Source organism: Terrapene carolina, unplaced genomic scaffold (assembly GCF_002925995.2).
Source record: "Terrapene carolina triunguis isolate 2854851 unplaced genomic scaffold, T_m_triunguis-2.0 Scaffold96, whole genome shotgun sequence".
Classification (NCBI taxonomy): domain Eukaryota; kingdom Metazoa; phylum Chordata; order Testudines; family Emydidae; genus Terrapene; species Terrapene triunguis.
The window spans coordinates 30561116-30581660 of NW_020664447.1; the positions used below are offsets into that span (position 1 = coordinate 30561116).

Sequence of the window (20545 nt, forward strand, 5' to 3'; positions counted from 1 at the left end):
ACTTAACATCCAAAATAATGTGAAATGTAAGTTAGTGTTGTACAGGTTTACAGGCATTCCTTTTACTTCACTCACTACTGCACCAATTGGTAATTACAAACAGAGGATGCAGCATTTTACAACATATAGTAATGTAACAGCAGAACTGAGTCAGTCAGCTACTTTGAGACTTTGTGCAAAAGGCAAACCATAACCCAGAAAGTAACTGGCAATTTATCAGTGCAACACAGCACTAATTGAGTGATGACAGCAGTGGCTCCCATTCCAGCAAACACAAATTGTCCAGCTACACCCTGTCAACACTTTGCCCCAGCTGCAGATTGTCTGAGTGCTCTGTCATACCCTTTTCAATGGAATAGAGCTATGAGGCCACCCTCTGCCTAGAATTATTTTCAGAAGAACTGGACAAAAAGCCTGGCAGGAACAGAATAGGGGTGAGACGTGATGGACATCAGCTGGCCACTAACATAAGATGGGGATTCCTTCCATACTACACAGACTCACTACAGGCACTAAGTAGCAGGTTACTGCCTCACTAGAATGCCAGCCCCATCATTTCTGCAGGAGAATTGCAGAAGCTGCAGCACAGAATTGATATACAGACAGTAATGATTTAAACTATATTCTTCAGAGATGCCTTAAAATTCAGCCAAGATTAGTTAAATGCCAGCCCTGTGGTAGGAACTGCTGGCTTAGAGAATAGATCATGAAGCAGCAACTTTTCAGGGAGCAGAGATGAACCTAGAAGCAGAAATAGAGTACAGAAACCCTCTGTACCATGAGTATCACAGGATACAGCTCAAAAACACATGCAAGTCATATTCCATAACAAGTGTGCTGAAGACAACCATCACATTAAATAGTAAGCAGTCAATGCAATATGGGTCAAAATTTTATGCCCAAGGATTTCTGGGGGAAGTAGTAGCCAGAGGAAATGTCCTCTTACTAATCACAACCAATGGCAACAATCTTCAAAAAGTGGTATTATCACAGAACTTGTAGACATTTTGATTTTAGCATGCCATCACCCTAAGCAGATTCTTATAATTGCAATGGTGGTTCTGTAGGCTGGGATGCACTTGCATATACACAGCTACCTGAGGGAAAACCCCATGAGCGTTGACTCCTAGCTGAGAATATTTTGAACATGGGATGCCGCTTACTTATTCTGTAAGAACATTTCTCTCTCTCAGTAACCTCTCTTGAAGGGGGCAGATGTGTCACTGCACTTATTCACAATGGGGACTATGCTTGCTCTTGGTAGTGACTTCACAGGGCCTGTAACTTGAATTTGCTAGATAGACTAACAAATGTCTAGCAAAGTCAATAATCCCTTTCTACTTCCTGAATGTTCTTAGGAAGAAGTTGAAAGGCAGCCATATTAACAGCAACAATACTGCTGGTAGAAATAAAAGGCTGAAAAGTCCAGGGTTCCCTTCCAGGAATAGTAGCAGCAGCAGCGCAGGGCAGCCAATTGCTGTATTCAGCTCAAGAGCTGCTGGTTTCAGCTCAGCAATACCCATTCACTAGCATCCAAGAATACACAGTAGCTTCTATTCCCATGGACAGTCACTGCTGCTCCTACAGGGACTGGTATAGTTAATGCAAACTTTATTTACAAAAGATACTTAAATTAGTTACGCCATGCCATGCGTCCATACAGAATCAACAGTTCAAGGATTACATGGAGAAGAATTCACAAAATTAAAAGTGAAACCACTAAAGAGCTTCTAAGAGTTAAGAAAAGATCTTAATACAATTTTACAAATAAAAAAACAAGGTATGAGAAGCTAGTCTGAGCAGGATGACAGCTGTTTACAGGTCTGTACACTACACCTAATACACAATCTTCTATTGTCAAGAGATGCTCACTGAGAAGCAGAGTATGTACAAATACTTGTGCCACAATGACTCAGATCATCCCCCAAAATCCACTGTATTATACATAAATCAGTTTGTATACACTAGGCCTAAATGAGGCCCCTTTAACTATGAAGACTTCTAGTTTAGTAAACTAAAGCTGAAGACAGCTAAGCAGCAGCCATGCTCTCTCTCTCAAACAGCTTCATTTGCGACTGCTTTTTATTCTCTCCAGTCTTTTTTTCAAGTCATCAATATTGGCTGCTGTGGAAGAGGAGGAAGAGGTGGTGGTTCCAATGCCAGAGGAGTGAGTCTGATTGGAGTCTAGGTCCAAATGCTGGTAGTGCTCCCGTGACTCACGGAGCTGAGAGAGCTTACTGTGCAGCATATCCGTGGAGGATGCAACTGTAGGGGCTGGTTTGGAGAGCAGTGATGTCAATGGTGGTCTGTCTTCCTGCTATGGGGTGGGGAAAAGGAGATGTTATTTAAGACACTGGAGGGCAAAAGCTGTGCAAGAAATCCACACCATAAATGGATGGCTCCTCACCCTCATGGGAAACATGCAACAGAGGAAAAAAAGGAGTAGTCCAACATTAGTACAGTGTATACATTCCAACTCCTCCATTTCCAGGACAGATTATATGTAAGCTATTGCCATGGTGCATTAGCTACTTGGAACCAGGAGGTCACCATTTTGTGTTAGTGGTGACCAGAGTGAATCGCATGCTTCTCATGATCACTAGCATTAAGCACAAGTCTTCTGAATTACCTGTATGTGTGAAAAGCTTTCTACATGTTTGGGCCTACCTACCTTAGAGCCTAAATCTTTGCTTAATCACTTACTGCTTCTCATCTCAATTAACTAAAGGAGCCAAAGGTCTGCACTATTGTGTACTACTTAGGATTTAAAGCAAAGCCCATCCTCACACAACAGCTCTCATTCTCTTCAGAGATGATAAAAATCAGTTCCCATTTCATTGGGAAGGCCTGCTGAGATCCTGCAAGTCTCCCACTGTATTTAAACACTCAGTGTAGACAGCGGTGCTCCCACATATGGCATCATGAGGACTCAGTTAGGAATTCTGAAGTAACTGAGCAGAAAGAAAACTTGGGATTGCCTGACAGAATTCTTCTGCCATCAGGTGCTTCAGAGTCAAGTCACTGCTCTCCTGGGAATCTGCAAAAGTCAGTGACAGAGTTGAGTTTACGTCTGCACCACATGCCATTTTGCACTCAGATGTAAACTGATGTGCATGTCCTATCTTAAAAGGTAAGGGTAGTGTTTTACCTAAATCTATACCATCTAATCCTTGTAGCTATTCCAGGAGTCACCAGTGCGTCTAAAGTGGCTGGCAGTAACCATCTTTCAGTGTGTAACTAAGCTTCCCAGAGAGCAGTGGATGTAGTGAAGGTTTGACCCATTCCATAGGTTCCTGATGTAACGTACTGAGCACATTCAGCATTATTGCTGCCTCAAAATCCCATGTTCCCCAACCACACAGCCGTTCATTCATGCAGCTTTTAGTTGTTGTAGAGTGGGAGGGTACAGCAGTTTAGAACACTCACTGTCATGTGACCCAGGAGTACAGCTTAATATAGGCATTACCCTTTAGAGACCAGTAATTAAAGGTAAGTCATTTAGCTTTTCCCTGAAACTCACAGTTAATTACCTGGCAAGAGAAGACAGACTCCAGAGTTGTAGCGGCTAGTGGTGTCTACATCAGTGCAGCAGACAAAAGGGAATTGAAGCACTAACAAAGTCTATTCAGCCAGGTAACGGCTTTAAAGCCATTTACACCAGGAAAGGTGACATGCAGTCAGATGGCAAGGACATGCAGTAAGACTCATTGGGATCAGAGTCTGGGCACTGTACAGCAGATCTCCAAATGACTGGCCTCACCCAAAGTGAGCCACTTCCCTTGTAGAGTTTATAGGGGTCTTCAGAAGTACAATACCTTTGCATTGTCAAGGCCACAACGCTGCCTGAGGATTTTTAGCCTTTCCAGGTAGACTGAAGGCCCCACCTCCTCCCCATTTGTGTTTCCTATGGATGAGGACACTGTGTTGGTGGAAGTGGGGACACACGTTAACTCCGTCTGAGGAGAAATTCCTAGGAAAGGGAAAAAGAACACGCTTAAGCCTCTTAGTAGCCTCATGCAGTATCCAACAGAACAATCTAGAGCTTGAGACTACATCAACCCACATTGTGCTCTTGGAAATCCCATTAATCATAATTATATTTACTGATAGGGCAATGGATTTGAGGGTTGACAATGATTAGCCCATTTTTTGAAAGAAGTCAAGCCACCATAAGTGAGCAGCAAAGCAGCTCCAAAAGGCAACATGTTCTGGCCATTAATTGGAACAGCTGAAGAGGCTATTGTGGGTCATGAGTAGCTATTAAAACCAAATGGTAAATTGAAATTACATGAGGGAAAGGCTTTGACATTTATCCTTTGCTCTTCAGTGCAGCAAGCCAAGTTAGAGGAACACAGAGGACTGAGAGTCCTGTGGCACCTTTAAGACTAACAGATGTATTGGAGCATAAGCTCCAATACACTAAGTGGGCATTCACCCACGAAAGCTTATGCTCCAATACATCTGTTAGTCTTAAAGGTGCCACAGGAGACTCTGTTGCTTTTTACAGATCCAGACTAACACGGCTACCCCTCTGATACTTGACAGAGGACTGAGGTATTCCTCAATTGACCTAAACCCATCCAGTATTCTTGTGCAGGAAGCTTAAGGGCACTGCTTCTCCCAATTCCTTTTCATGTAATTGAGAGTGGTGAAAGAGCTTCCAAAGATTCCCTTTCCCTCTAGCCTCCACATATCAGATAGACTATCAAATTAATGAAAAGAGCTCTCTCTCTTCATGGAATGGAGAAACTAAGAAGAGAGACTGAGGCAGAAGGTTGCCTTGGATCTTTAAAGTTGAGGGAGTTTAGGTACACATATGCTCTCTACCCACAGGAAACACTGAGTCCTGAAGTATTCCTTTTAGCTTTTAAATGAAGCAAAGCAATATGATGAATGCAGTTTGGAAGGTTACATTGCTGAGGTGCTAGCTAGCACATCATCTTTTGACTGTGCAGATTTTTCAAGGTGGGGACAGAAGTTAGTTCTGCATTACCAGCAGCATTTAGGAGGTTCTGAGAGACTCAGTCACTCCTTCTGCCAAAGCTTGTGACAAATTACTTGGGGGAAAGAGGGAGTTAAGGGGAAAGACCACAATGGGCACAGTGTGGGATCTTCTAGGAGCAGAAGGTCAAGCGTAGTATGTGCCCCTTACTATAAGAAGCTATTCTACTGCTATGTTTCATGATTTCCTAATGGGATCTGTAGTTTTATTATACTGCATTTTCTTAATTACTGGAGTGTGCTTACGGACAAATTTCCGAGTTCTGTTCTACTGAAACACTTCACTGAGCAAGTTGAGACATCTGAAATTCAGAATTTACGGGAGCAAGGATCTAGTACACAAGATAGCCCGTTAAGCAGGCCTCTGTGGTGACCGAGCTTTGAATGGAGAACTGTGACTATCCCCTGGCTTCCTGGGACATTTACAGGGTGACTTAACAGCTTACCTGATATAGACTGCTCCTACTAAGGGTTGCCAGGCTATTCCTAGCCAAGATTGGGGAAATTAGAAGAAAAAGCTATATCTTATGTCTGCTGTGTTGATGTGAAATCTACGAAGTTTATGCCTTGCTTCAGTCTGACAGTTTCATGCAAAGATCCTATGACACTATTTTAGCGGCCCTAAAAGAAGAGAGAGAATTTTGCAGCTGCCACTGTGATGTCCTGATAGTATGCTTCACCAAGGAAGCCTAGCTTAGGATAAGGAGAACTTCAGACTAAGTTACTGCAACAAGAATCGCTTGCTTGCCAGGCCTTCAACATAGGACTCCAGAGCACTGCACTCCATTAGACAGAGTAAAAGTTTTTGAATTTTCTTTTAGAGGGGGACTTCTCTAACTATGACCAGAATGATGTGCACTGAAGTCTTTTCAGATCTTTACCTCTATCTCTTCCCACCTAGTTCGGTAAGGTAACCACAGCACCTTCCCTGTGAGTGGCAAAACATGAGTGGTCTTTGCAACAGGTGCCATAGTGACTTCATGAATGTGCCACGAACGAGTGCTCAGAGAATAAGGGGGTCACTTTGGAAGCCCATAAGGCTCTCAAACATAGTGGCACTTAATGGGAGCAGCTACAGTTGCCACATTATAGCTAGATTCAGCATGCCAAGTCCCCAGGCCAATTCACTTGTGTTGCCAAGAAGCTCTGTACCTGTAGATGAAGGAATGCGTCCTTTGCCCTCCTTTTCCATCTCAATGTGCCGGAGGCCTCGTTCTACGTAGCTCTGGAAAAACTGAGATGAGTTTTTCAGGAAGGGCTCAATGTCTGCATCAGAATACTTCTTTTTGTATTCATACAGCTCTGCCAGACCCTGGGGAAGGAGGAAAGTTTCCATGTGTTACCCAAACTGCAGTAGGCACATGAGGTGGTATAATCTTCCCCTTCTTCCTATGGTAAAAATGCACTCACCTCTTTAGTGTTCTCCTTGGAGCCAATCTTCTTAAATATCTCTGCTAAAAAATCATTTACTTTGGCCTTTGAAGACTTTTCATCCTAAGAAAGAAATTGAGACTCCTGAAAAAGATAGTTTAAAGTGGTATCCCCAAAAAATTAGAGATACTTAGCTAAACAATTTACAATACACTCAAGTGCCAAGGACCTACCAGCTGCTGTGGAGCTTCAGGGACAGACAGACACACCCACAACAGCACAGGCTAACTGGGTCAAAAGAACTGTCTTTTACAAGACGGGTTTATACGGATGTCAGGTACAGAGGATGACACATCAGACTAGAAGTCTCATCTTGGGAGACGTGCATTTAAAGCCTGTTCTGGCCACAGTTAAAGTTTAGTGGACCAGCCATTATCAGAGCTCATGTTCAGCAAGCAAGACGGGTACTATTGTGCCTTAATGCATCTCAGAGGCACAGCATTGGAGGGACCAATTTCAGACACTGATCACATGTTCCAGTGGGCAACCTAACTTCACATCTGACTGGAGCTAGTTAGGAACTTGTTTCTTGGAACAGAGTCCATTTGCCACCTCTACCTCCACTGTTAACTTCATGTTACTTACTATGCGAGAAGCCCCCTTTTCTGTCTCTTTATCAGTCTTGCTTCCAGTTTGATCCATGGAGTGCTTCATTACTCGACACAGGTGAGCCTCCAGCTCAGATTCATTCTTGTTTTCTATCATTGTTAAATGGTCCAAGATCTGAGAAAGACATAATAAAAACTTTAAAGGCCACTTGAGCATCTTAAATTAAAGCACATAGCTGGTTTCTGCTCTAACCTTGGGCCCTTTCAGCTTGCACAGAGTGTGAAGCAGAGTCTTAAGTGTCCTTATGGGGAATTCACTTTTACACTGCTTCAGCTTCTCCTTGGGAAACACCTTCATGAAAATGTGTATGTCCAGCAGGATTCGGTCCAGGTTGATGCTATTGATGGTTTCAGGAAGAAGCCGCACCATTCTCCACAGACACTGGAGAGAAAGAAAAGTTTATGAAGAACCAACTGCTCAAGTCAGAGGGGAGTTCCTGCTGCAAGTTTTGCTGTATCCAGGGTGTCAGTATCTGGAGCTAGATGCCCAGAAGAGTAAGTGCTGCTGTTGATTCCATTACCAGTAGCAGGAGATTGACAGAGTTATTAGTGTATGTACACTACCATGGAGCTTCACACACTGCTCTGGGCCTGCTGGATGCTTCTAATCTCACTAAGGGTATGTCTAACCTAGGATAAGGGGTGTTTAACACATCAATATTTTAAACTAGCATGTTTTAGAACCTTAGCATAGATGGGGCAAGTTTTATCTTAACATGATCTAGACTAGGCACTAGAGTAGTATTTAAAGTTGTGTTCACCAACTTGGTCTTAAAGTACCTTGTTTCTGTTTGAACCAACAAGTCTGGATTAGGAACAGACACTTCAGAGAAGGACCAAGTGAGTACACAACCCCCATTATAGGCTCACCTTCATGACAAGCTCCGAGAACTTGGGAGAGCTGGCTGTTGCTAGCAGACTGTCTTGGAGCAGAACAAGCAGGGCACTGGAGAGAACAAATAGCATTAGATGGGCAAATGCTATAAAGGGATTGGAATAACACCGCCCTACTGAACATCACACCAGGGACTACAGATCACAACTAGTTCAGCTTTCACACAATACTCTGCACCTCCTCCCTGTCTCCAATATCTTACTATCAGCTCCATAAAAATGGAGAGCTGAATTTCTGCAGAACATACCATGTCAAAACTGTTCAACTGACAGTCCAACGACACAGACTACAAGTTTAAGTTGTAGAATGGTTCATTGTAAAACTTTACCCCAATGATATAGATTGGACAGTGATTTAGTTATAACTGTGCCCCTTTAGATACATCTACACAGCAGCTGAGAGCATGCTTCCCAGCAAGCATAGAGAGACACTCACAGGCTCTGCTTGAGCTAGCGTGCACAAACAGCAGCATGGCTGTAGCAGTACAGGTGGCAACTCAAGCTAGCCACCCAAGTACATACCCAAGGGAGTCAGGCAGGTTTGTATTCAGGTGGCTAGTCTGAGCAGCTGAAGCCACACTGCTATTTTTAGCATGGCTACCTGCACTGGGAAGCACGCTCCCAGCTACTATGTAGACATTTCCTTAGATTCAGGGCCAGAAGCTAAAGTTACTGTCCTGATATGCTTGTTTTTTCAGTAGCCAGGTGAACTATTCTACAGCCAGCTTTGCTCACCACTTTAGTTGACAGGCCATTGTCTTGCAAGAGGACTCAATGAGACAGTGACTAACATATGGTAAAAGCAGACTGGAGAGCCATGTTCTCTGAAATCACATACACGAACAGTGACGTGGTATTTCATATGTGGTATAGGACTGTTGTAGAGGAAGAGAACTTGTGTCTTCTCTGATTCTAGCAAAGACTAACTTACCTCAATATGTTGGTCTGGTCAGACTTCTCCAGAACCTTCACCACCAAAAGGTTGACTGATCGGATGACCTGCTGCCCTTCCTCGAGGTCTTCAACCCGTGAATCCAACATTAATGTAATGAGGCCATGCATTAAGTCTTTCAGCACTCCTGTGGAGGCCTCCCGAGCCAGGCTCTCCATCTGGAATAGCTGCCAATCAAAGCCAGGATTAGAAATTTCTTCAGCATGCACCATTTAGTTTAGGGACTCATCTGGGCTTCTACTTGCAACTCCCTCTTTAAAAATGCACCTCTTTCACAAAGTGTTTATATAGTCTATTAAAATGTATGGGAAGAATATTAAGGTTATAGAGTCAAGCATTCAAAGGCAGGAAATACCGAAGTTAAGGCTGTACATGTAAATGTTAGTTGGTTTTATTTTGAAAACATAATATGTAAAAATGGTTTCTTTCCCCAAAAGATCTACTCCCCATGTGTGTATTGGTCAGAGCTACTGATTTCAATGACTAAAATGGAAATTCACTATATTTCCTACTCTTGGCCCTCCTGAGCCAACCCAGCTCAGAGGGAGAAGCAAGGTTCTACTGCTTCATTTGTGTCAAGAATGGTTAAAATAAAGCAACTCTATTACCTGTGCAAACCCGTGGGGAAAAAAAATGAAGTTGCACTGGACCCTGAGGAGCTAATTTGACTTGCAGACCTTTATTGTTGGTGGCAATGCAAGAAACTGACAGACAGCACCAGCTAAGATAGAACTGCATTTTAATTGTGTTTCTTTATGTGTATGCATTAAGATACTATGTTATTACATTATTTTTCAGATACTGCAATATGCTATTTTTCCTTCAACCTTAGATACACATGAAGCATTACCATGCATGCCAGAGAATCTAGAAAAAAAGTCATAGGTGGGCCTGGTACCAACACTTAAGGTTTCCCAATACTTCCCGCTATAAGCCCTTGTTTTCAGTTGCACCTTTGCCAAATTTTACCTGTTTTGGCTGAAGTTTTCCATACCAGCTATCTGCCTCAAGTTAATGGTTTTTTGTTTGTTTGGTTTTTTTTTAAATTTTCAATCAAAATGGTTCTGCCGTTTCCAAGAACAAAGCTAGGGATAAAATAAGTTGTTCTGCCCATGTTAAAATATTCTGGTGACCTATCCTTTGAAAAGCTTGAGCATCCCCATGCTTTGGGACGGGGGATGAAATTTGGCAGGGAGAATCCCTGTGAAAATCCACCAGAATCTGGCCAAGTTATTCTGGGCTACTGTAGGTCATGCTGGGTCCAGGTCTCTAAACAGAGCAGGGAGACTGTCCAGGACCCCCCAGCTAGAGCCTAGGCAGCACAGAGAAGGAACCTGCCTGCCTGATTTGAACACAGAAGGGACAAGACTTGCAGGGGGACTGGCTGGGCAAGAAGAGACAGGGACTGGGAGCCCATTAGCTTGAAGAAGTGGAGGCTGAGAGGTGTCTAGGTGAGGAGAATGGAGCTCGGACAATAAGCCAAAGGTGGGGAAAGAGACAGGACTGAAAGAGAGTAGCTGGGGCAGAAGAGCCTGTGCCCACCAGAGCATACTCCCCTCCAGAGCCTGGATGGAACCTACAATTTTTTTTAAGTCTCACCATTCCTCTACCATTGTCATTCATACTCATGATGATAATGGGTAGTCACTGGGCCAGGTAAAGTGAGAGAATGATTCCACAGCCCAGTAGACAGGGCACTAACCTATGATGAGGAAACCCAGGTTCAAAGTCCCTGCTCCAATTACTCTATTTATGAACAACAATCTCTCCTCTTGAAGCTGTCCCATGTTAAGACCCACATCAGCGTATCCCAGCAGCTAGGGCACTCTCCCACATGCGAGACCCAAGTTCAAATCTCATCTCCACATCAGGCAAAAACAGGGGGAACTGAACCCAAGTCTCCCAAATCCCTGGTGAGTGTCCTAACCATTGGGCAAAAGCTTATAAAGGAAGGCATTACTGCCACCTCTTCCTACAGCCCTTTTGTGAATCTAGTTTTCCTGTTCTTTTGTCAAAAATGACTGAATAGCTAAACGAATATGTTTTCGGCTGAAATGAAATTTTGTTTTTAAATTTAGTTTTGACTCTGATTGGCTGAAAGATTAAAAAAAATATATATATATGTTGGTTTCAATTCAACCCCAAACTGAAAACCTTTATTTGATTTTTCAGAATTGCCAACAAACCCAAAAATGTCCATTATTTGCCCAGCTCTAATTACAAGTTAGGACATGCCAGAGTTAAGGATGCCTCTGCAACCTTAGTTCAGCCCCCTTGTGCATATGCATTATGATCAAAATATATTTTCCTTCCTTTAGACAAGGCCTCATCCCTGCTCAAATTCAGCACTAGAGTTATTCAGGATGGTCACAAGCTATTGCAACAGGGAAAGTATTTCTCCCTTGCCACTGCCTCATTTCAGATAACTGTGCCATATTAGAAAGTTTAAAAAAAAAGTTATCCTCTGACAGAAACCAAGTCTAGAAGCTTTCAGCAATTGAAGACGAACAACCCAAACTGTAGCAATCACTAACCTTTCAGCTGCGGTATTCGTGGCAGAACGAAAGTTCACCATTCAATCAACATCTCGTGTATAATTAATGTTTAGAATGGGCTACCATTTCTCAGCAAGTTTCATAAAACAATGAGTGTACATATGTTCTGTACAGTACTAGACACAAAGCTCAATCTATACATCACACCAACCATCCAGAGGGTGTGTCTAACTATATTCCTCTTTGGAATAAGATTCCTTAACCCCTATTGTCCCAGGATGCTTGCAGCTAATCTGAGCATTGGCTGGAGACAGACATGAAGCACTCACTCCCCCTATGCCTCATGTACTTTGTACCCAATTTGATTTCCTGCACAGGGCTGTTGCTAGACTAGCTCCAAATGAGCCATTTTAGAGAATAGCTAGAAAGAAGCCTTCTTAAACAAGATTCACTAGGTGGCAAGGCCAGTGCAGGACAGTCTCATCTCCACCCATCCACTTGCACAAGGCTTGTTCCCTTTCCTCACTGCCTTACCGAGATCATGTTCCCGATGATGCAGCTGTAGAGCTTGACTATCTCATCCTTGTCCAGTTTCTCATCTGCCATGTGTGTGTTGTAGATCAGTCGGAGCTGCATGAATGTAGCTATTAGGAATTGGTCAATGTGGCCAGACATGGCTTCTGCTTTGTCCTCCTGTCTGAGGACCTCATCAATCTAAGAGCAAAACACCCCAGACACATTAAAGTTGATCCTCTGCAAACAGTACAGGAACAATGTTTAACTTAGCTTCCCCCACACTTACTATTCCATTAGTCAAGACATCTGCTTTCTAAAACTTCATCTAAAAATTAGTGACTTTGCACTTCTACAACTAATCCCAGTACATTCAGTGGCATTAGTGATCCCTTGCTTAGCTATGACTTGTATCCTATACTCATGGAACTGTGCAAAATTTTGAGTGAGCAAGAGCTTATATTATGGATTTTGTAATTATTGGTCTTGTGTAGTTTTCTGGGCATGGCGCTCCCTAACAGAATGGTTCAAGGGTTATGAGTCAGGGCATGCAACTCCTACACTTGGGATATGCAAGGCAGTTTCATCAAAAACTAACCCTCACCGGCACAACATGGAGGTGAGTCATCCAGTAACCTGAACGTATGTCAGGGGTAAAAGCAAAGTTGAAATAGGAAGAGTCTTAAGACACCACCACCATCTCATCATCACTGACAGCCATCACCAGCTCAGAGCTGGAGTCTATATGGATGATGATCTAGTACAAGTTCCCACCTACAGAACACGTCCTACGTTCTGTCTGATGGAAAACTGTTATGGAATTAGCGAGTCAGATGGCCCCTGTGCACTTGGCTTTGTCATCAGGGAGATTCTGAGTGGTGACCACATCACCTGACATGGCAACACCACCAGTGTGCAACTCATCACTCTCGCAGACTACTGGCCTTAGCTCAATGCAGTGTAGCTGCCAACTAAAAGTTCCACTTACCTGTGCCAGAGCCTGGATACTAGTATTTATGTCACCACTGGCTACCTGGGAGATGACAAAGTTGATGGTGGAAGCTGTATTACTGTGCATGTCATCGAAGTGTGGGGACACAGCACGGATCCTAGACATTTGGGAAGGGAAAGGTCTTATGACTCTCCATGGAAAAATAGTTCCAACCTGCACTTCACTGGTGCCTTCCAGTCAGATCTCAAAAGATACTTAAAGCGGGATCCATCCTCACAGACATCCCTGTGAGGAGAGTTTAATTCTCATTTACAGAGGATGGAAAAGAGATATTAAGTGATGTGTCTTAATCACATAGCCACCTGGGACAGAACTGAGAGTACAACCTAATCTCACTCAGACCATGCGTTAACCATGAGACCAGGCTTCCTTTTCCTCTGTGTAGCAAGATCATGGGCACCTGACCCCCCCCCCCAAACTCCCCTGCCCTCTATCCAACTGCGCTGCTTGGTGCACTGGTGGCTGGCGGCGCTACAGCTGCGCTGCCCGGCTGGAGCTGGGCCACGCCACGCGCAGCACAGATCACTGGGTCAGGCCGGGCTCTGCAGCTGTGCTGCCTGGCCGCTCAGAGCATTGTGCCGGCGCCACAGCGTGCTGAGGCTGCGGAGGAGGGGAGCAGCGGGGGAGGGGCCAGGGGTGAGCCTCCCGGGGCAGGAGGATCCCACAGGCCAGATGTGGCCTGCGAGCCATAGTTTGTCCACTTCTGTTCTAGACAGTTTCAATTGGCTTTCACCTAAGCAGGATCACATTTAAACTCACTTGGGTTCCGGGATGAGGACTGGCTCAAAGATGTCATCTAGTTTGTGCTGTACAAGTGCTGGCATCTCGCATCGAACTGTGCCATTGTCATTCTCAATTTCATCTAAATCCAGCTGGAATTCCCGTGGAACTGTATGTGTCATCTCAGAATGGCCACTCGTGTTGCGGGCTTGGCTATGGAAACCAGAAGAAAGGTGTTTATGTCTATACACACTAAGCCTGCATGGTAACACTAGCATCCAGTGGTAGTCCTAAGCTCTCATATCAAGGTCGTGATGTTGCAGATCTCATTTTATTCAGTCCTCTAATTGAACCCTTTACAGTTCCCCCAGCTGTTAGCAGTAAAGGCTTACGCAAGCCAGGAGAGTAGCTGCCAATTACTTGCTTTCATAGTTCACCTGAGAAGCTGCTGGTTTTCTCTACAGCCCACTATAGACCACAGTGAAGTTGTGACAGGCATGCACTGCTCTGCCTATGACTGAGATCCAGCACCAAAGATGGCATTGAGGGGACATCTTATTGAAGCTCAGGTCTTCTTTACCACAGCTAAGAGAAGGTACACTAACTGCATTAGTAACCTGACAAGCCAGTCAGCATCCAGGACTCCTCGAGGATCCTGAGACACTTGCATGTTAGAATGTTCCACTTAAAGGGAATCTAATCTCTATTACATAAGTTTCACCAGGGGCCTTTTCTCCAAAAATCAGAATGATCTAAAATACACTGACATGTGGTGCAAGGTACAGTTATTAAGCTTTGTTTGTAGTATGGGTATGTAGCCCCAAGCTCTAAGATTCAAAATGCTCATCTAGCTGGCCTCTGTACACTGGCCCTATCAAATTAAGAATGGATTCCAATCAATACCAAGTTTAATGCAACACATGGGAATGAGTTCTCCTAATATTTCCAGCAGCTGCCCAGCATGGAATTGCCATGTCTGCTAGCAGTTTGGGTTGTAGTTGCTCTTGGTAGAAGCCCTCTATTCTTGTAATTTTAGTCTAAGTTATTTACAAATACCTAGAACTGGCCAGCATAAAAAGTCAGGCACTCAGAGGGAATGATTAAGGCAGAAGTTAGAAAGATACAAGAGCCCTGCTACCAAGAGGTTAGTGGACAGTACTTACATCCTATAAGTGCGATACATAATTCTGTCCATGGAGAAGCAGTGAAAGAAGGCACAAGACCATTTAGAAAGGATTCAAGAGACAGACAGACAAGACAAAACAATGAAGAGAGATTCAAACAAACACTTTGTTTTACAATATTTGCCCAGACAGTTTTCACAACATGCAAAGACAATGACTACAAGAACTAAGGTAACACTGCAGAACATGTTCTTAGCACATACACTGCAGAAGCCATAGAAAACCGTAACTATTTCATTACATACTTGAGTTTGGAAGAAATGTCCTCAGCCGGTCCCTTCCTCAGCACGCTAGCATTAGCATTCGTGCTCGGAGCACGCTGAGGTTTCTCTTCTGCCTGCCTTGCTGGAGCAGCAGCAGGTCTCTTAGCAGCCCGCTTTATTCTCTCCTCCAGCATGCTCATGTCTTTCTCAGAAAGCTGTGAGAGAAAGACAACTTCAGTTCAGTCTGCAAACTCTGCACATGTTTTAGGAATTGCAGCTGCCACCTATGATATACACAATCCTACTCTATTCATCTGAAGTTACTGCATAGTGCTATGGGATAAAAGGAGAGGTCAACATTTAGCCTCCTTCCTCCGGAGAAGCAACCAGACCATCAACTTAAGGCCCTGAATATGACTAACCTTGGAATGGTTAGAATCTATTTGAAGTGTCCTCCAGATTCTAAGGTCTTCATGGTTGAGAAATTACAGCTAGTAGTTACGGTATACAAGTAAGAGTATTAAGTTTTAGCAAAGAGTACCCCTGCAATACAAGGTGGAGAATAATAAAAGCACATTCAAGACCCCAGGCAGAAGTACAGGCAGTGCTGACACCTTCCTATAAAGAAGAGAGGTGCTTTCTTAACCTCTTCACTGCAACCTCTCCAAGGTATCAAGTGTGAATAATCCAAGCTGAAGCTACATTAAAGGAGCTGGGCTCCCATATCTTCTACTGAGAAGAGGTAAGTTCATAAACTTACTAAAAAGGATTCAGGAAAAGAAGTTACTTACTGGGAACTATAATCTGATTGAATGTTGGCTCTGCATATTCACACTTGTCAGATGTGCTCTCCATCCCACTGAGCTTTGGGACCCTTCTAGAAATGCAGGGCCTTTTGGGATTGCACAAGCAGCAATCTTGGGGCACTGACCATGCAAAGCTGATTATAAGAGGCTGGGAGGTCCAGCTACTTCAGTTCTTTCTGCTAAACCTTGGTATTCTGAGAACAGAACTTTTGAGAAAGAACAGGTGACTGAAAGATTAAGTGTTGCTTCTGCATAGTCACACTAACTGCTCATTCTGGTGAGTAGTCCAAAACACTAATGGACAAGCAAGAGGAAGGAAAATAAGAGAACTTAGGTGGGACTGCTTCACATAGGGAGCAAAATTACCAGGGATAAGTGACTGAAGCAAAATAAATTCATTCCAATAACTTCTATTATTTCCTTGAGGGGGGGAAAAAGGGACAAGGTAGCAGCAGCCTGGGTTCCCACCTCATAACATTCTTCATGTAGGACCTCCAAACACTTGCACACACTCTTAGGAATGCTGTATTTCACAACTAAGCAGTGCAGACACAGACATGTACACAAACTCCATGTTTTAACCACTCTATAAATACCAGCTGGGAAGGCAAGCCAATTAGACGAGTATAATGGATAGGGAGAGGTCTCACTGCCAAACCACAAACCTTTTTAGTTACACAGAGTAGGGAAATCCTTAACTTGCTGACAACAAAACTTTATGCACAGTCAAAGTTGCCTGGTGGTATTTCATGCTCTTCGAGAACATCAAGTTCAGCAAAGCCTGAATTTGTGAAAACCAGGAAGTGAAGAGCTAAGGTGCGTGCCCAGGCAACTAACTCCACACCTCCCCTCCCACCAAGCTGGAAATAGTCACTAGTCACTCGGAATTATCTGCATGCCCTCCAGCTGCATTCACTGTGTAAATGCACTGAACAGTGGAAGAATCAGTTGGAGCAACTTGGAAGAGCTGCGACTGACAGGAGGTGATCTGAGGGGCTGTAACCCTTTGAGTGTGTATGGAAGCCCCTCTCTGACCCGTGTGTGATCAGAAGGAAGAGATGCATCTGGACCTTGAGAGATACACTATGTCTCATTTCAGCACTGCATAGCATAAATTGCATCAGTAATGGGGCACCGGGGTCTTCTTGCCATGGGGAATGACAGCAGTTAAGTGGGAGATTAGTGTGAACTGAATTTAATGAAGGGTAAATGAAAGTATAGCATTAGATGGCATCATGCACATAAAAATGAAGGGGTTGTAAAATTTAGCAAATGTGGTGTACTTTCTGCGAAGTAGGTTAAGGCCTGGTCTACACTATGAGTTTAGTTCGAATTTAGCAGCGTTAAATCGAATTAACCTTGCACCCATCCACCCAACGAAGCCATTTACTTCGAAATAAAGGGCTGTTAAAATCGATTTCTGAACTCCTCCCCGACGAGGGGAGTAGTGCTGAAATCGGTATTGCCATTTCGAATTAGGGTTAGTGTGGCCGCAATTCGATGGTATTGGCCTCCGGGAGCTATCCCACAGTGCACCATTGTGACCGCTCTGGACAGCAATCTGAACTCGGATGCACTGGCCAGGTGGACAGGAAAAGCTCCGCGAACTTTTGAATTTCATTTCCTGTTTGCCCAGCGTGGAGAGCACAGGTGACCACGCAGAGCTCATCAGCACAGGTAACCATGCAGTCCGAGAATCGAAAAAGAGCACCAGCATGGACCGTACGGGAGGTACTGGATCTGATCGCTATACGGGGAGAGGATTCCGTGCTAGCAGAACTACGTTCCAAAAGACGAAATGCCAAAACATTTGAAAAAATCTCCAAGGGTATGATGGAGAGAGGCCACAATAGGGACTCACTACAGTGCTGCATGAAAGTTAAGGAGCTCAGACAAGCCTACCAGAAAACCAAAGAAACAAATGGAAGGTCCGGGGCAAAGCCGCAGACATGCCGCTTCTACACTGAGCTGCATGCAATTCTAGGGGGGGGCCGCCACCACTACCCCACCCCTGACCGTGGATTCTGAGGAGGGGATAATCTCAGCCATGCCTGAGGATTCTGCGGACGGGGAAAATGATGAGGACGACGATGACGAGGAGCTTGCGGATAGCACACAGCACTCCGTTCTCCCCAACAGCCAGGATCTTTTTCTCAGCCTGACTAAAGTACCCTCCTAAGGCATTATCTCAGACCATGAAGCCATGGAACGGACCTCTGGTGAGTGTACCTTTGTAAATATAAAACATGGTTTAAAAGCAAGTTTTTTTTAAATGATTAATTTGCCCTGAGGACTTGGGATGCATTCGCGGCCAGTACAGCTACTGGAAAAGTCTGTTAACGTGTCTGGGGATGGAACGGAAATCCTCCAGGGACATCTCCATGAAGCTCTCCTGGAGGTACTCCAAAAGCCTTTGCAGAAGGTTTCTGGGCAGTGCTGCCTTATTCCGTCCTCCATGGTAGGACACTTGACCACGCCATGCTAGTAGGAAGTAATCTGGTATCATTGCATGACAAAGCCTGGCAGTGTATGGTCCTGGTGTTTGCTGGCATTCAAGCAAGATCCATTCTTTATCTCGCTGTGTTATCTTCAGGAGAGTGATATCACTCATGGTAACCTGGTTGAAATACGGGAATTTAATTAAGGGGACAGAGGTGGCCGTTCCTACTGGGCTGTTTGCCTGTGGCTGAAAAGAAATCCTTCCCTGCAGTTAGCCAATCGGGGGGGGGGGCGTGGTGGGGGAGGGGGGGGAGAGAAAGAATTGGCGCTGAGCTTTTCGCGTTTGGCTAGCAGGGATCTTCCCTGATACCAGCCACGCGGTGGGGGGAGGGGTAAAGTGATCATCCCAGAGAATTGGATGGGGGGGGGGTTTAGTTTGGTTTCTGCTGCTGCACGTTAACAGGAAAACCGCAGCACTCAACGGGCTTTGCTTGGTATGTGGGAAAGAAGGGCGCTGCTTTTCTTAAGGCTGCAGAAGCCGAAAGACAATGGCTTACCATGGCCGCATGCAAGCCGAATTCTGTTGCCCGGACCTGCGTCTGTTATCTCTAACACCAAAGCCGCAGGCACTCAATATTAAGATACAAAATGCGACCTTGTACTGAAATCACATGTGCTATGTAATGTGAATAGTGTTGTTCACCGTGAAAGAGTATAAGCATTGTTCTGTAAAATGTATCTTTTTAAATACTTCTCTCCCTTTTTTCCCTCCCTCCTGCAGCTGCAAATTTTTCAAGCCTCCCTCCTCCGTCCCGAAGGCTATCTCAGATAAGGTGGCGGAAAAAAAGGACGCAAGACGAAATGTTCTCTGAAATCATGGAATCGACCCGCAATGAAAGAGCTCATCTGAATGAGTGGAAGGTCACCCTATCCCAGTACAGGAAAGCTGCCAGTGAATGTGAGGCCATGAGGGATGAACGTGAGGAGACGAGAGACGTTAGAGATGAGAGGTGGCGGGATGCAACGCTGGGGCTGCTGCGTGATCAAACTGACATACTCCGGCGTCTGGTGGAGCTTCAGGAACGGCAGCAGGATCACAGAGTGCCGCTGCAGCCCTTGTATAACCGCCCTCCCCCCTCACCATGTTCCATAGCCTCCTCACCCAGACATGTAAGAACGCGGGGGGGAGGGCTCCGTGCACCCTCCCACTCCACCCCAGTGGACAGCCCAACCAAAAGGCTGTCATTATATTGAACTTTTTTAGTGGCCTTTTCCTTCCCTCCTATCCTTCTCCCAAACCCCCCCCCGGGCTACCTTGTCAGTTCTCTCCCTCTTTTTATAATCAATTAATAAAGAATACATGATTTTTAAACAATAGTGACTATTTCCTTTGCAAGCAAGCTGTGATCGAAGGAGGAGGGTGGTTTGCTTACAGAGAATGAGTCAATCAAGGGGGTGGGTTTTCATCAAGGAGAAAAACAGACTTTCACACAGTAGCCTGACCAGTCATGAAACTGGTTTCAAAGCTTCTCTGATGCGCAGCGCTTCCTGGTGCTCGTCTAATCTCCCTGGTGTCTGGCTGTGTGTAATCAGCAGCCAGGCGATTTGCCTCAGCCTCCCACCCCGCCATAAAGGTCTCCCCCTTACTCTCTCAGAGATTGTGGAGCACACAGCAAGCAGCAATAACAATGGGAATATTGGTTTGGCTGAGGTCTGAGCGAGTCAGTAACGTGTGCCAGCGACCCTTTAAACGTCCAAATGCACATTCTACCACCATTCTGCACTTGCTCAGCCTGTAGCTGAACAGCTCCTGACTACTGTCCAGGCTGCCTGTGTATGGCTTCATGAGCCATGGCATTAAGGGGTAGGCTGGGTCCCCAAGGATAACTATTGGCATTTCAACATCCCCAACAGTTATTTTCTGGTCTGGGAAGTAAATCTCTTGCTGCAGCCGTTTAAACAGAATAGCGTTCCTGAAGACGCGAGCGTCATGAACCCTTCCCGGACATCCCACGTTGATGTTGGTGAAACGTCCCTTGTGATCCACCAGTGCTTACAGCACTATTGAAAAGTACCCCTTGCGGTTTATGTACTGGCTGCCCTGGTGCTCCGGTGCCAAGATAGGGATATGGGTTCCATCTATCGCCCCACCACAGTTAGGGAATCCCATTGCAGCAAAGCCATCCACTATGACCTGCACATTTCCCAGAGTCACTACTTTTGGTAGCAGCAGCTCAGTGATTGCTTCGGATACTTGCATCACAGCAGCCCCCACAGTAGATTTGCC

The 20545-nt window shown here is 44.8% G+C and overlaps 1 protein-coding gene and 1 non-coding gene across 2 annotated transcripts in view; both read right to left on the bottom strand.

The window, feature by feature from the left end:
* Positions 1–1594: 1594 nt before the first annotated feature.
* CKAP5 (cytoskeleton associated protein 5) overlaps positions 1595–20545 on the bottom strand; it is a 103475-nt gene continuing 84524 nt past the window's right edge. Inside the window, exons 33-44 of the mRNA XM_029911530.1 lie at positions 15056–15228; positions 13666–13839; positions 12883–13003; positions 11916–12095; positions 8866–9053; positions 7911–7986; positions 7234–7422; positions 7018–7155; positions 6412–6495; positions 6154–6313; positions 3816–3970; positions 1595–2317 (exon numbers count right to left, since the gene is read on the bottom strand). Of these exons, the coding sequence (XP_029767390.1) occupies positions 2066–2317; positions 3816–3970; positions 6154–6313; positions 6412–6495; positions 7018–7155; positions 7234–7422; positions 7911–7986; positions 8866–9053; positions 11916–12095; positions 12883–13003; positions 13666–13839; positions 15056–15228 (1890 nt within the window). The 3' untranslated portion in view covers positions 1595–2065. The remainder of the gene's footprint in view (positions 2318–3815; positions 3971–6153; positions 6314–6411; positions 6496–7017; positions 7156–7233; positions 7423–7910; positions 7987–8865; positions 9054–11915; positions 12096–12882; positions 13004–13665; positions 13840–15055; positions 15229–20545) is intronic.
* LOC112117472 lies at positions 12718–12828 on the bottom strand. The gene has a single exon (XR_002908966.1). It is a non-coding gene; the product is annotated as a small nucleolar RNA SNORD67 (small nucleolar RNA).